This window comes from Sinocyclocheilus grahami, unplaced genomic scaffold (genome assembly GCF_001515645.1).
Source record: "Sinocyclocheilus grahami isolate Dianchi unplaced genomic scaffold, SAMN03320097.WGS_v1.1 scaffold1618.1, whole genome shotgun sequence".
NCBI lineage: Eukaryota > Metazoa > Chordata > Actinopteri > Cypriniformes > Cyprinidae > Sinocyclocheilus > Sinocyclocheilus grahami.
The window spans coordinates 31,878-45,579 of NW_015506797.1; the positions used below are offsets into that span (position 1 = coordinate 31,878).

The following is a 13,702-nucleotide window of genomic DNA, read 5'->3' on the forward strand; positions in this document are numbered from 1 at the left end:
GTTTGGGGGGGCCCCCCCCCCCCCCACATGATTGTAAAGCGATTTGGGTGTACAGCAATACACAATAAAGTGCTACATAAATGCATCATTCATTCATTCATTCATTCATTCATTCATTGTTTGATGCAACTCCATGCCATATTTTTATATGAAAATAAACAAGCTGAAAACACTCTAACTGGTATTAGTGTTAAGCCTCAAATGTCAACTATACATCGGATTGGTTTCTTCTTTAAATTATAAAAAAGTAAAAAATATGAATGGTATTATAATGTTATACTAAAACTAAAATTAAAATAATGGGAAAAACCCTTAAGATAACGTAGAAAGAAAAAAACGCATCTTAAGCACGCAGAATAACATAATTGGACTTTGAACGATTAATTGCCGCTTTGAACGATTACGTAATTGTGGCATCCATAATTGTAATCGCGATTAGAAATTTGATTAATTGTGCAGCCCTACAGCCAATCAGAATCCACCTGACTTTAAAGAATTTGAGAATTTGAAGCAGCAGACGACAAAACTGCAACTTGCAATTTTAATTGCAGTTCGTCCATTGGTTAAATTTAACGATAATATAGCTATCATTAAATTTAAAGGGTTAGTTTACCCAAAAACGAAAATTAGCCGATAAATTACTCACCCTCAAGTCATCCTAGGTGTATATGACTTTCTTCTTTCAGACAAATCCAGTCGGAGTTATATTAAAAAATGCGCAAAGCTGACCTCATACGTCATCCTCCTGGAGCTGCTTCTGTGTACAACTGTTGGCGCAAGCTACATTAAAGTGATTACTTTTAGAATACGTTTAGAATATGGATATTTTTCTTACAAAAACACATCGATTCGCAACAACAGCTTGATTAGTGTGCTGTAATACTCTGCAGAAAAATTTTTTTTTATTGTGGTTTATTATCAATAACAATTTCAATAAATAACATTTATACAAATAATAACTTAATACATTTAATAATGACAATAATAACATAGAACAATGGTCCAAAATCCTGCTTCTCATAACTTTATAATAAACATTTAACCATATTTGCTCATTGGCAGTGATTATCACCTCACATTTAGTTTGAACAGACAAATTTATCAAGCTCTGCTTAGTGCACACACACACACACACACCCTTGATCTCTGTAATGAGAATGCTGCTGGCATGGTGAACCAGTCTTAATGGCACCATGCGGTTATCGCAGCAGTCGGATCTCATGTGACGAGCCGTCAACCATTAAGTATTAAGACATTCCCTGCAGTGTGTGTGAACCGCGAACAGGTGTGTGTGTGTGTGTGTGTGTGTGTGTGTGTGTGATTGAAGCGGCCGCCATTAAAAGATTGCCTGGTGCTCATGTGCTTGGCAATCTAGCAAGGAAGAAGGCTATTTTATTTTTATTCATTTTGGCCAACCAGTGAGCATTTCTGGATGGATCTTCAAGCATCTGAGCCGAGTTAAATGCTGCAGATAAACAAATAAAACAAACTAAATTAATAAAAAGAAATGAAGAATGTGGTTTCTATTTTTCCATTCTGTTTCCAGGACAGGCCTGTCCGTTCGTCCTGCTGGTGTTGACCGGCCAGTTGGAGGATCTTCAGGTGGCTCTGTTGGCATCTCTCATGGACGTGATTGGCCTGCGACACGGTCAGAGTGATTTGAGTAACTCTCTGTCCTGGTCGGACGGACTGAATCGGCTTCATTGCTACCCACGGGGCGAACATCTCCTGTACCTGCTGGGACAAAACGTGAAGGACGCTGGACAGGACACAGCAGAGGTCAGTTCATCTGTCTATCCATCAATCCATCTATTGATTCATGCATTCCTTTGTTGGTTGACCATCTAATCTGCTCCATCCACCCATTGATTTCATTGTTCGTCCATCTATCTATTCTTTTGTACATCCATCCATCTTTCCATCCTTTTGTCTTTTCATACTTCCATCCATCCATTCTTATGTCTCTCTGCCTGTCCTTCCATCTATTTCTTTTACTGTCCATCCATCCTTCGTTCTTTCATTCTTTCATCTATTTTTATGGTGTGTTCACACCAAACGCAAATTTAATTATTCATGAGAGTAGATTACATTTAAAGTCAATGTAAAGACGCGAATAGAGGCGAATTTGTGTCGGTCAACGAGTGCGTGTCGCGTGTGCTGCAAACGTGCTATATTCGCCTCAATCGCATCTTCTGCACAAGCTGAAAAATTTCAATTGAAGTGGAAAATTCACATGATCTCGTTGGAGGTGGCTGTCATCCAAGCGCAGTTCCTGGAGAATGACGGTGAAATTCACTGAGTTATGTGCGCCTCTGGATGGTGCTGTGGTCCCAGGCATGTCGGCTTTCCGGCGTATTTGAAACTTCCACAACAGGTACAAAGCAGCAATCATAGCTATCTCCACCATGGTTGATCGCGCAATGTTTGCTCGAGTAACATCCCGCGAGTACTCTGGAGCGAGTGACGCGATGCACACATTCGCTTTGTGTTTTGTAGGAACACACCATTAAGTTTCTTTCATCTTCTTTCATTCTTTTGTCCATCAACTGTCCTTTCATCTGTTCTTTTGTCCATCCATTCAGGCATTCATTCATTCATCCTTCCTTCCATCCATCAATTTTTGTCTGTCTGTCCATATACATCCAGCCATTCATTTGCCCCTCTCCATTGCTTCCTCTTACAGTGTTCAATGGGTTGGCCAGATATTGGTAGGAATTTGAGTGCAAGCGTGATAGAGGCACCAGTGGAATTATACGGCCCAATATAAGAGCAGGAGTGAGGTTAGCCATGGTCCATGGAGGCTGTGCTGGTGTGTAGATATGGAACAGAGAAGGAAACTTGGCTGCCTTTACGGATAGTAGCTGAGCGGTTCCCTCTCTCTCTCGGGTTCTGTGGAAGTGGCCGTTGTGTCACTCTCTCCAGAGGCTTTAGGATGCGGGCGGTGGCTCATAGCTGCTTTATTGTGGGGGTCCAACAACTTTAGTACGTATGTGGGTCTTTTTTGGGGCAACATCTGCGTGTGGGCATCAGGACTCTTGGGGCGTGACACGTTTCTTTCTTTTTCGGTTTCAATGGTGCCAGCTGGCAGCAATGGAAGTAGGCCACCTCAGACGTGTTCTCCTTTCTTTCTTTTCTTGCGTTTTACGAGCTGGCTCAGCGCTCAACAGAGATGGAGCCCGGTTAGTCGCCCTAAACAGGCAATACATGGCATTGCTCTTCTCACTTTTCATTTTCCTTCTTCTGAACCCATATCGCCCTCAAGTCTACTGGCACTTTGAGTCCATCATGTTTGCTCTCTTTACATTTTCCCAGCCTATATTTACAATCCTCTTTTGAACAAAATCAAATGTAATTTGCACGCTTGAATGGAAACCATCCGGAACATATCCAAACCTGTTGACCTTCTCCCAGCCAATGAGAAGGTCAATAGGTTTGGATACTCCAACCACAGGCAGTTGGAGTATCTACAGCGGTTTCGATTCCGATCTGACCTGGTTCACTTTTCCCCAGCAGGAGAACACAAGTGGGACCAGCAGCAGGCTAAGAGAGCCAACAGTCAGAAGACCCCTCCGGAGCCACAGCCGGCAACAGAGCTCACCACGCAGGTACTGGATTTGATGTTTCATGCCAAGAGGCCCCAAATATGATGACACCTAAAATATGACGATAGCTATATATTTTCATGCATACAGGTTCATTGAAAATATTTTAAAATGATCAAATGTGATATACAGGGTTTCTACGTGGTTTGGAAAAGTATGGAAAAAAAAGAAAGCAGAGTTTGGAAAAATATTAGCATTTACAGACTTTTGCCCCTATTTAGTTTAGTTTTTTTTTTTGGCAATAGAAAATTAAGAACTTAATGAAAACAAGTTTATCATACAAGAAGTGTTTTCATGGCAAGGTGCACTTTTTAATTATGCAAAATGTTTTGCGTTTTGGGTTTCTTCTCACGATATTCTTAGCACCATATGACATAGCCTCGAGGACCTTTTGCAAAAATAAAAAAAGTATACAGACTTTTATGTGTGCACAAGCAACCATTAAACTTATATAGGACCATTAAACTTATCATATAGGACAATGCACACTGAGCCACCTATTGTGCCATCAGCCATTTCGTGATGTGGTGTCTTGGCGCCACAGAATATGTGTTAAAGAGATTTAAGGCCTTGAAATATGACTGCCCTAAGCCACATTTTGAAGACTTTTTTTTTACAATACCAGTCTTTTTTTGAAGACCCTTAAACTTGGCAAATAGAACAATGCACATAGCTGTATTATGCTATCAGCCCATTTCGTGTCATGGTTTCTCCGCTGCTGCAGAGGATGTGCTAAATTGGACATTAGGCCTTGATATTAGAGGTACCATAAGGAAAGCCACATTTTTAGCAAGTATATCTCTATTAATTCATGTGCATCCATGCTCTGACTTTATTCATAGTAAAATGGCTGTGATGCACAAAGCAAATAGGTTATATAAAACTAGAAATTGTAATGCGTAAGAATGTGAAAAATTCCCATGCGCATGTAAATAGTTTCTCGAGGGCACAAAAAAGTTTCTTGTGCGCATCCAAAAGTCAATGTAAAATCAATGTTAAAAAACTCGGAAAAAATATGACATCAGTAGTTCAACCGTAATTTTACGAAGGTACGAGAATACTTTTTGTGCGCAAAGAAAACAAAAATAACGACTTTGTTCAACAATTCTTCTCCTCCTCATCCAGCCTGCTGTGGCTTGAGTCCATTTTGGAGAGTATCACGACGCATGCGTGCACTTCCGCTTCATCTAAACAATGCATGCGCATTGCGCTGCTGCTTATGTCAACACGGACATGCGTCAGCACGCGCATGCATTGTTTACAGGAAGCGGAAGTGTGCACATGATGGTGCTCCAAAATGGAGGCAAGCCACAGCAGACTGGATGAGGAAGAGAAGAATTGTTGAACATAGTCGTTATTTTTGTTTTCTTTGCGCACAAAAAGTATTCTCGTAGCTTCGTAAAATTACAGTTGAACTACTGATGTCACATGAACTATTTTACTGATGTCCTTACTATGTTTCTGGACCTTGATCGTGGTAGTACCCTTGCTGTCTATGGGAGGGTCAAAAAGTTCTCGGAATGCATCAAAAAATATCTTAATTTGTGTTCCGAAGATGAACGAACGTCTTACGGGTTTGGAATGACTTGGGGGGGGGTAATTAATGACATAATTTTCATTTTTGGGTGAACTATCCCTTTAAATATGGTCCGAAAATCTTCTGAGAGGTTTGGAAATTTGAGTCTGGAAAAGTATGGAATTTTGAAATGGAAAATGTGTAGTAACTCTAGATATAGAGTGCTGCAGTGATTACTTATTGGTAACCCAGTAGTTCACATCACACTGGTTCCTTCAGCAAAAACCCAATTGGATTTTTCCATTTGCTTTTGTATTAATGCAGAAAATAAGCTGTGTGACTGACAAAAGTTTATGATTCTTACATTCATCATGATAATCTTCACAAAATAACACAACTTTTGTGAATTTTTGAAGCCTAAATACTAGTGAGTAAATGACCTCAGCTGTTCAATGAAAATTCTGTCATTAATTACTCAACGTCATGTCATTCCAAACCTGCAAGACCTTAGTTCATCTTCGGAACACAAATTAAGACATTTTTTGATGAAATTCGAGAGCTTTCTGACCCTCCCTAGTCTGCAACGCAAATGACACGTTCAAGGCCAAGAAAAGTAGCAACATTGTTAAAGTAGTCCATGTGATGTCAGCTGTAATAGTACTTCAAAACAAAAATAGCACATGCGTTGTGTACTCACGTGAACGCAGGTCGAAGACTGACACAGAAGAGAAGAAACTGTTCAATAGTCGTTATTGTTGTTTTTGTCTTTTGCGCACAAAAAGCATTCTTAAAGCTTCATAACATTACAGTTGAGCCACTGATGTCACATGGACTATTTTAATGATGTCCTTACTACCTTTCTGGGCCTTGAACGTCTCAGTCGCATTGCTGTCTATGGAGGGTCAGAAAGTTCTCGGATTTCATCAAAAATATCTTAATTTGTGTTCTGAAGATGAACAAAGGTCATACAGGTTTGAAACAACATGAGGGTAAGTAATTAATGACAGAATTTTTATTTTTGGGTGAACTATCCCTTTCGGTCCTGTTCAGCCACTTGATAGAAACTGCCTTTTTCAAGACAAGTAAAAGCTTTAAAAAAATCACAAGGTGGTATTACTGATGCAATTTATGTTGTAGAATAGAATCTGAACGTATATTCTGCTTGTGTTAACCACAGAACTTCAGACATTCAACCAAAAACCCATTCAGAAAAACATTAATTTCAGGATGATGGAATCAGAAGTGCTAAAATGCCCTACAAAAAATGTCATCCCACAATCACTCTATTCTTTTCTTTGCAGAACTAAAAAAATTGGCTTTTTTATACTGACATTTTTGTGGACCCCTTAATGCCCGTTATACAATAAGCTTAAGGATTTAAATCAGTCAAATAACAGATACAACAGTTGAAGTAACTTATTTGTTTCAAAGACAATTTTTTAAATACATATTCATTGTATTTTGCACCATTGTTTTTATGCATGCCATTATTTTTGCTATTCAGTTTGGTGCCACTAGAGGTGCAGAAGTGACACACTTCACCTTTAATTTCTTCTTTGAAGGCAATGGTTAAGCCATAAGCTCAGTAGTTGGAACCCAAACGTTGACGTTCCCTGGCCCTTCAGAGAGGTTTCCATACCACTAACTTTCCATCAAGTTGTTGAAGTTTCCATACAGGCAGTGACATTTAGATTTAATTTGTAAGTCAATATTGATATGTCATGATTAGCGCAGAGGATTGTATTTTTGGAAGCTGAAGTTACATTTTCTTTGAGGAGCTTGTTTGAACTTTTTCCACCAGGCTGATCCAGTTCCCACCTCCCCCCTCCAAGGGCGGCATTACCGTGACAACCGAGGACCTGGAGTGCCTCAAGGATGGCGAGTTTCTCAACGACGTCATCATCGACTTCTACCTCAAGTGAGTCTGACGGTACTTATGAGGGTTTCGGCTTGTAAAATTAGATCTGATATTTTCCCCAATATTAAATACCCCATCAGGTACCTTCTGTTGGAAAGAGCCGACAAAGACGTGGCCGAAAGATCTCACATCTTCAGCAGCTTCTTTTACAAGCAACTCACTCGGAAAAACACTAGCTGCCCTGAAGAGACCGGCAGCACGTACGAAATCACCTTTTATAGTGTGTTTATACAGGATTTAAAGAGACAGTACACCCAAAAATGCAAGTTAAAGGGATAGTTCACCCAAAAATGAAAATGTCCCCATGATTTACTCACCCTCAAGCTGTATATGACTTTCTTCTTTCAGACGAATACAATCAGAGTTATATATAAAAAAAAAAATATCCTGGCTCTTCCGAGCTTTATAGTGGGAGTGATTTTGAAGCCCAAAAAAGTGCATCCATCCATCATAAAAAGTGCCTCACATGGCTCCGGGGGGTTAATAAAGGCCTCCTGAAGTGAATCGATGCGTTTGTGTGAGAAAAATAGCCATATTTAAAACTTTTATAAACCGTAATCTCTAGCTTCCGCTAACTGTCATACACGTGTTCACGAGAGAGTGGCGTTCCAGCGGATGACGTAGGATGTAGACATATCGTAAATCATGAGTAATTTTCATTTTTGGTTGAACTATCCCTTTAAATGTAAATTTAAGGATTTTTAATTTTTTTGCTAAATTGTATGTTTCTTGCTGATGTGAATGACTGTGTGGTGTTTTTCCACAGAGCCCAGTACAGACGGCATCAGAGAGTGAGAACATGGACCCGTCATGTGGACATCTTTAGCAAAGACTACCTTTTTATACCCGTAAATCACGAGTAAGTGGGGAATTTAAATTTAAAACACACACATGCATAATTCAGATAGACACTAAATATTGGATAAAATATTCTTTAATTATTATGAACTTTTGATTATTTTATTACTATTTTATTATTATTTAATTATTAGTTGTTGTTTTTTAATAATATGGAATGACATATACACTTGGTAAGATGTTTTAATGTCTCACTAAGGCTGCATTTATTGAATTAAAAATACAGTAAAAACAGTAATATTGTGATATAATATTACAATTTAAAATTGGCATTTTCTATCTGAATATATTTTAAAATGTAATTTATTTCTGTCATGCAAAGCTGAATTTTCAACATCATTACTCCATTCTTCAGTGTCACATGATCCTTCAGAAATCATTCTAATATGCTGATTTGCTGCTCAAGAAACATCTCTCAGTATTTCCAATATTGAAAACAGTTGTTCTGCTTAATATTTCTGTTGAGACATTTAGGATTCCTTTATAAATTCAAAGCATTAAACAGCATTTGTATGAAACAAAGATGTTGTACCATTGATCAATTTAATGCATCCTTGCTGAATCGAAGTATTCATTTCTTTCAAAAAAAAAAAATCTTTTGAATGCTAGTTTGTTTATTTATTATCAGTATTTCACGAGCATCACCGTTCTGTCTTTGGAACAGAACAAGCTTTCAACAATGAAAATGAGACTAAATGTGCGCTTTCACTGTCAGAGCGTTGCGCAAAGCCTCGCAAATAGTTACGACATCTCAAACACACTTTACAGAATGTTCTTTTGTTAAATAGCCAGGATGCATGTTGAAGGCCTGTGTAGATGTTTGATCTCTGAGGACAACAGAGCATGTTGGATTGAGCTTAATGAACACGAGGATAAATCACAGCAACAAGTCTGTATTGCCAAACTGCGAGAGAACAGGCAATTCCGGTGTGGTGCTCCATGTTCCCATGAAAGCATATTGTCGCGCAGGACACACACTATACGTGGACATGCACACACTCACACAGTACGACATGGCACAGATGATTCACAAACTTGGGAATGTCCATCGTTCCAGTTCAGGGATTAGCAGATCTTGTACTAGGACTTGGTGATAAAGTATTTTTTTACGATGATGTTGCTGGTGATTATGATTTTAAGCAACATTTGTATGAATGCACTTCTATTTGGCCAGTGTAAGCGTATCATTCAATTAGATCCGCAGTCTTTATCTAAGTTGGTAAGTTTCTATGAATCCGTTACGTTGATCCATTTGAATGAATCTATTCTTGGTTATTTTGCATCATCGCTCTGTAAACGTTTGTGGAAGAGTGCATTCATATTTATAGGTAAATATCATCACTTGTGTTCATTTAGTAAGGAACAGGAGAAAACATCCTTTTTTTAATCTTTGTAATAAATTAGATTTAGATTCAAATAAATACCATGCTTTAGCCTTGTCGGAGCAAATAAGTAAATCTTATGTTGAGAAAGTTATTCTTTAGCAGCATCATCCTGTCCTACTGCTGCAGGGTGCTTTCTGCAAAGGCTTTATCACAGATCACTGACTTGCACTTCCTCTCCTGCTTTGTTTCCCGCTCTGTTTGCTCTCGGTCCAGGGCTCACTGGTACCTCGTGGTGATCTGTTTTCCCGGTCTGGAACGGCTTGAGTGTGTACCGTGGAGAAACAAAGGCCCTGTGTCCCAGGATAAGAGTCAGACAGCTAAAGCCAGCTCTGCAGGGGATTGTCAAAGAGGTAGCATACACACATCAACAGGGTTATTAAAGTGAACTAAAACTAAAAATGTTGTGTTACTTAAAATGAAAAAAATATGAACTAAAATTAAAATAAAAAAGTGTTTATATACAGTGGGTACGAAAGTATTCAGACCCCCTTAAATTTTTCACTCTTTGTTATATTGCAGCCATTTGCTAAAATCATTTAAGTTAATTTTTTTTCCTCATTAATGTACACACAGCACCCCATATTGACAGAAAAACACAGAATTGTTGACATTTTTGCAGATTTATTAAAAAAGAAAAACTGAAATATCACACGGTCCTAAGTATTCAGACCCTTTGCTCAGTATTTAGTAGAAGCACCCTTTTGATCGAATACAGCCATGAGTCTTTTTGGGAAAGACGCAACAAGTTTTTCACACCTGGATTTAGGGATCCTCTGCCATTCCTCCTTGCAGATCCTCCAGTTCTGTCAGGTTGGATGGTAAACGTTGGTGGACAGCCATTTTTAGGTCTCTCCAGAGATGCTCAATTGGGTTTAAGTCAGGGCTCTGGCTGGGATGAGATCAGTAAGCTTGACATGACAACAGTCAAGAAAGCACGTGCTAAAACGTGCAATGTTATTTTTAAAATAAATATACAAAAATAAGTTAGAAAAATAAAGCTCTTAAAACTTAATTTGCCTTTTTTTGGCTGATACTATTTATTGCAGTCTGGGTCTCATGCAGACATGCAGGACTAAGTGCTAAGAATCTTTTCCAAATTACAAGCAATAGCAGGAAAAAATACAGAGACACAAATGAAGTCAACAATGAAACGGTATGCCATCAGTATGTGTTGTGTATATGTTGCATCTGTGTAATGTTGTGTTGGTATTTGCAGTCTTGACGCTAAACGGCAGTTTTACGTAGTTGTAGATTTGTCTTTGATTCATTAAACTTCTGCTCAACTCTTCTTTGTGGTTTTTCCGCTCAGAATCCAGTGGTGCACTTTGATCCCCCGCTGCGATTGGAGCATTGGTTTCCGAGGAATCAGGTGCACAGGAAGAGGGAGGAGCTACGGGAGCTGGTGCTGCGCCTTTACCGGAGACAGGGGGGCGGGGCTGAGCAGAGCGCCAAATAAAAACAGCCGGAACATGTCCTGTCACTAAACTAAGAATTAGGGCCTTTTGTTTGGTTTATTTGCTTGTCCTGTTTTATTTTATTTGTTTTTTCTACTGATTAACAGATAATGGATATATTTATAATTTAACTTTGTATTTATTTGTATTAAAATTGCTTTTTAAATGTGACTCAAATTTCATCCGGTTTATTAATTTCCATGTAGGTTATTTGAATAAAAAAGGAGCTGAATATTTTAAATTGACTTGGAATTTTGATCTATATATATAGATATATATATATAGTTGGATTATTTGGATATATAAATCTGCCTTTTCCGCCACAATTAGACTCACACATTAGACTTTTTTTCTCACAATTCATACTTTTTTCTCACAATTCAGACTTGCGTTGTGTTTTCAAGTTTGTATCGCACAATTTGGACTTTTCATAGAATTGGGAATTTATATATGTTACGATTCTGAGGTTATATCTCACAAATTTGACTGTTTTTCTCACGATCGCAAGTTTTTATCTCACATTTCAGGCTTTTTATCTCACAATTGCGAGTTTTTATCCAACAATTCAGACTTGGGTTGTGTTTTCAAGTTTTTATCTCACATTTCAGGCTTTTTATAGAATTAGGAATTTGTCGGAATTTGTTTGTCTCACAAGTCTGCCTTTTTTCTCACAATCGTGAGAAAGTTTTTCGCAATTCAGACATTTCTTCTCAGAATTGGGAATTTATGTATCTTGAAATACTGAGTTTATATCTTACAAATCTGCCTTTTTCGCACAATTGCGAGTTTTTCTCTCTCTCTCACAATTCAGACATTTTTCACACAATTGCAGAAGTCGTCATTTTCTTCTCAGAATTGGAAATGTAATGTGTCTTGCAGTATTATTTCACAATTCAGATTTTTTTTATCTCACAATTGTGGGGGGGGGGAATCAAAGTTGTGAGATACAAAGTCGAAATGACATCTGACATAATCAGATTCCAAAAGTGAAGTACTCATTTTTTTTTTTTTACAATGTTCATAATCAGATTACAGTTACTTTACAGTTACTTTTTTATGGATTACATGATTACATTTTATTCACACATTAGTAGTAAATTATTTACAATGTAATGATTTTATATATAAAACAAAATATATGTACTGATTACGTTTTTAATAGCACATTTTTTAATGATCTTATTGGGAGTGAGTGACTGAATATTATTCATGTAATTATATCACTGACAGCCACAGCTGGAAAACACTACAAACAAGCATTGTATTCCTGAGAGTTCGAGCAGCACTGGAATCCCCATAATGCACTTATTTGCTCCATTAAAGAAAAAAAAGAACATAAAAGCAGCCCTTTTTCCAGAGGCACACAAAAACACGAGTATTTGTGACAAAACTGAAACAAAGCATCGGCCCGCTTTCACTTGTGTTTGTATGAGTTGGCCAGAGCTCAGCTGGATCCTTCACTGCCTACTAAAATAATGATAAACATCATAAACTTTATTTAACCAGTACCTGGCATATATTTTAAATGCTTTTCATTAATGGAAAACTTTAAAAATGGAGAGGGATGAAAAGAAATGAAAGACTTTTTAAAGAAAATTAAAGTTTGTTTTGACTGTACAGGCATTATCAGCCCCCGCTGGGATACTTGAAGCATTTTTGTTGGAAAAAAAGGTTTGATGGCCAGTGCTGATTGGTTTTCCGTGAGCATTTTTCTTCCAAGGAAAATAATTATACATCTAGACATGTATTAATTGGATGCATGACAGTGAATAATTAAGTATTTAGTGGTAAATGGAAATGTTTTTCTAACTGCAATTTGTGGGTCTTTCAGAGGACTAAAGCCCCTCTGCAAAAAAAAAAAAGTTTTTTTTACTCTTACATTTTATATAAATACATGTAGCATATATATATATATATATAAGCATATTTGGCCGAATTTGTGCTTAATTGTGAAGATTTTCTTCATTTTTAGAATATTATGTTTTATTTCATGTTGATTTTAGGGTAAAATTTGACCATCTATTTCATATATTTATCACAGAATAATTTTTACTAAAAATAGTATTATATATGAAGCTGGTCATTCATTGAGGGGTAGTGTTGCTCATGAACGGACTGGGATTTGGAGGAGAGCAGGCGTGTGTTGGCCCGGAGCAGATGGGAATGGGATTTAAAGCAGCCGCTGCTGGATGTCCTCTCTTTCACTCACTAATTTGTGTTGTTGACTGGAAGGTTATTCCTGAGGATAGTGAAGGATTCCTCAAGGAAAATTAAGAGATTGTTGCTGTACCTGTACAAGAATGGACACTTGCCATATCTTTATTTAGTTTTTTTGCTTGTCAAAAAATTTCCCTTAAGATTTGCTAGATCTTTCCATTCTTTCCCGTTTTTTCATTCTTATTTTATTTTCTTTCTTTTTTTTTAAATCATAGAGCGAAGAGAGTTTTTAATGCACTTTTCATTCAAATTGGTTTGCTGATTATGTAATTACTCAAGAAAAAAATCAAATTAAAATAGAAACATGTCAAATAGAAGACTTTTGGACACCTGCTGTATCCGGTATATGATTTGTGTTTATTAATAGAAGTACTGATCCTCCCACATTAGAGTTGGCCTTAAACTGCAGGCCAGACTGGGGTGGGATTTAGGATCAGTTTTGGGTTTTCCTCTAATCACGTCTGACAATGGAAGTAGCCTGATTGAGCCGATGTCAGGCCCACTGCTCCAACTTTACACTATACGGCCCTAGATTAGTTAATCTGGACTAGACTCTGAGATTAGATCTGAATTAGACTCTGAAAAGAGGAGATCTCGCACACCCCCCTCAACCCTGCTTTATACCCCATAATCTACTCTCACAACAAGGCTACTGGTTTCTGGCTCTGTCCTAGGAGTCCTGTATATATATATATATATATATATATATATAGATAGATAGATATATAGATAGATAGATAGATAGATAGATA

At 37.6% G+C, this 13,702-nt stretch overlaps 1 protein-coding gene across 1 annotated transcript in view; it reads left to right on the plus strand.

Annotated features, from left to right (window-relative positions):
* The window catches only part of LOC107571594 (uncharacterized), a 32,803-nt gene extending 23,139 nt beyond the window's left edge, over window positions 1-9,664 (plus strand). Inside the window, exons 11-16 of the mRNA XM_016257922.1 lie at window positions 1,547-1,779; window positions 3,514-3,605; window positions 6,920-7,036; window positions 7,117-7,236; window positions 7,803-7,895; window positions 9,493-9,664. Coding sequence (XP_016113408.1) covers window positions 1,547-1,779; window positions 3,514-3,605; window positions 6,920-7,036; window positions 7,117-7,236; window positions 7,803-7,895; window positions 9,493-9,664 — 827 coding nt within the window. The remainder of the gene's footprint in view (window positions 1-1,546; window positions 1,780-3,513; window positions 3,606-6,919; window positions 7,037-7,116; window positions 7,237-7,802; window positions 7,896-9,492) is intronic.
* The last annotated feature ends 4,038 nt before the right edge of the window (window positions 9,665-13,702 follow it).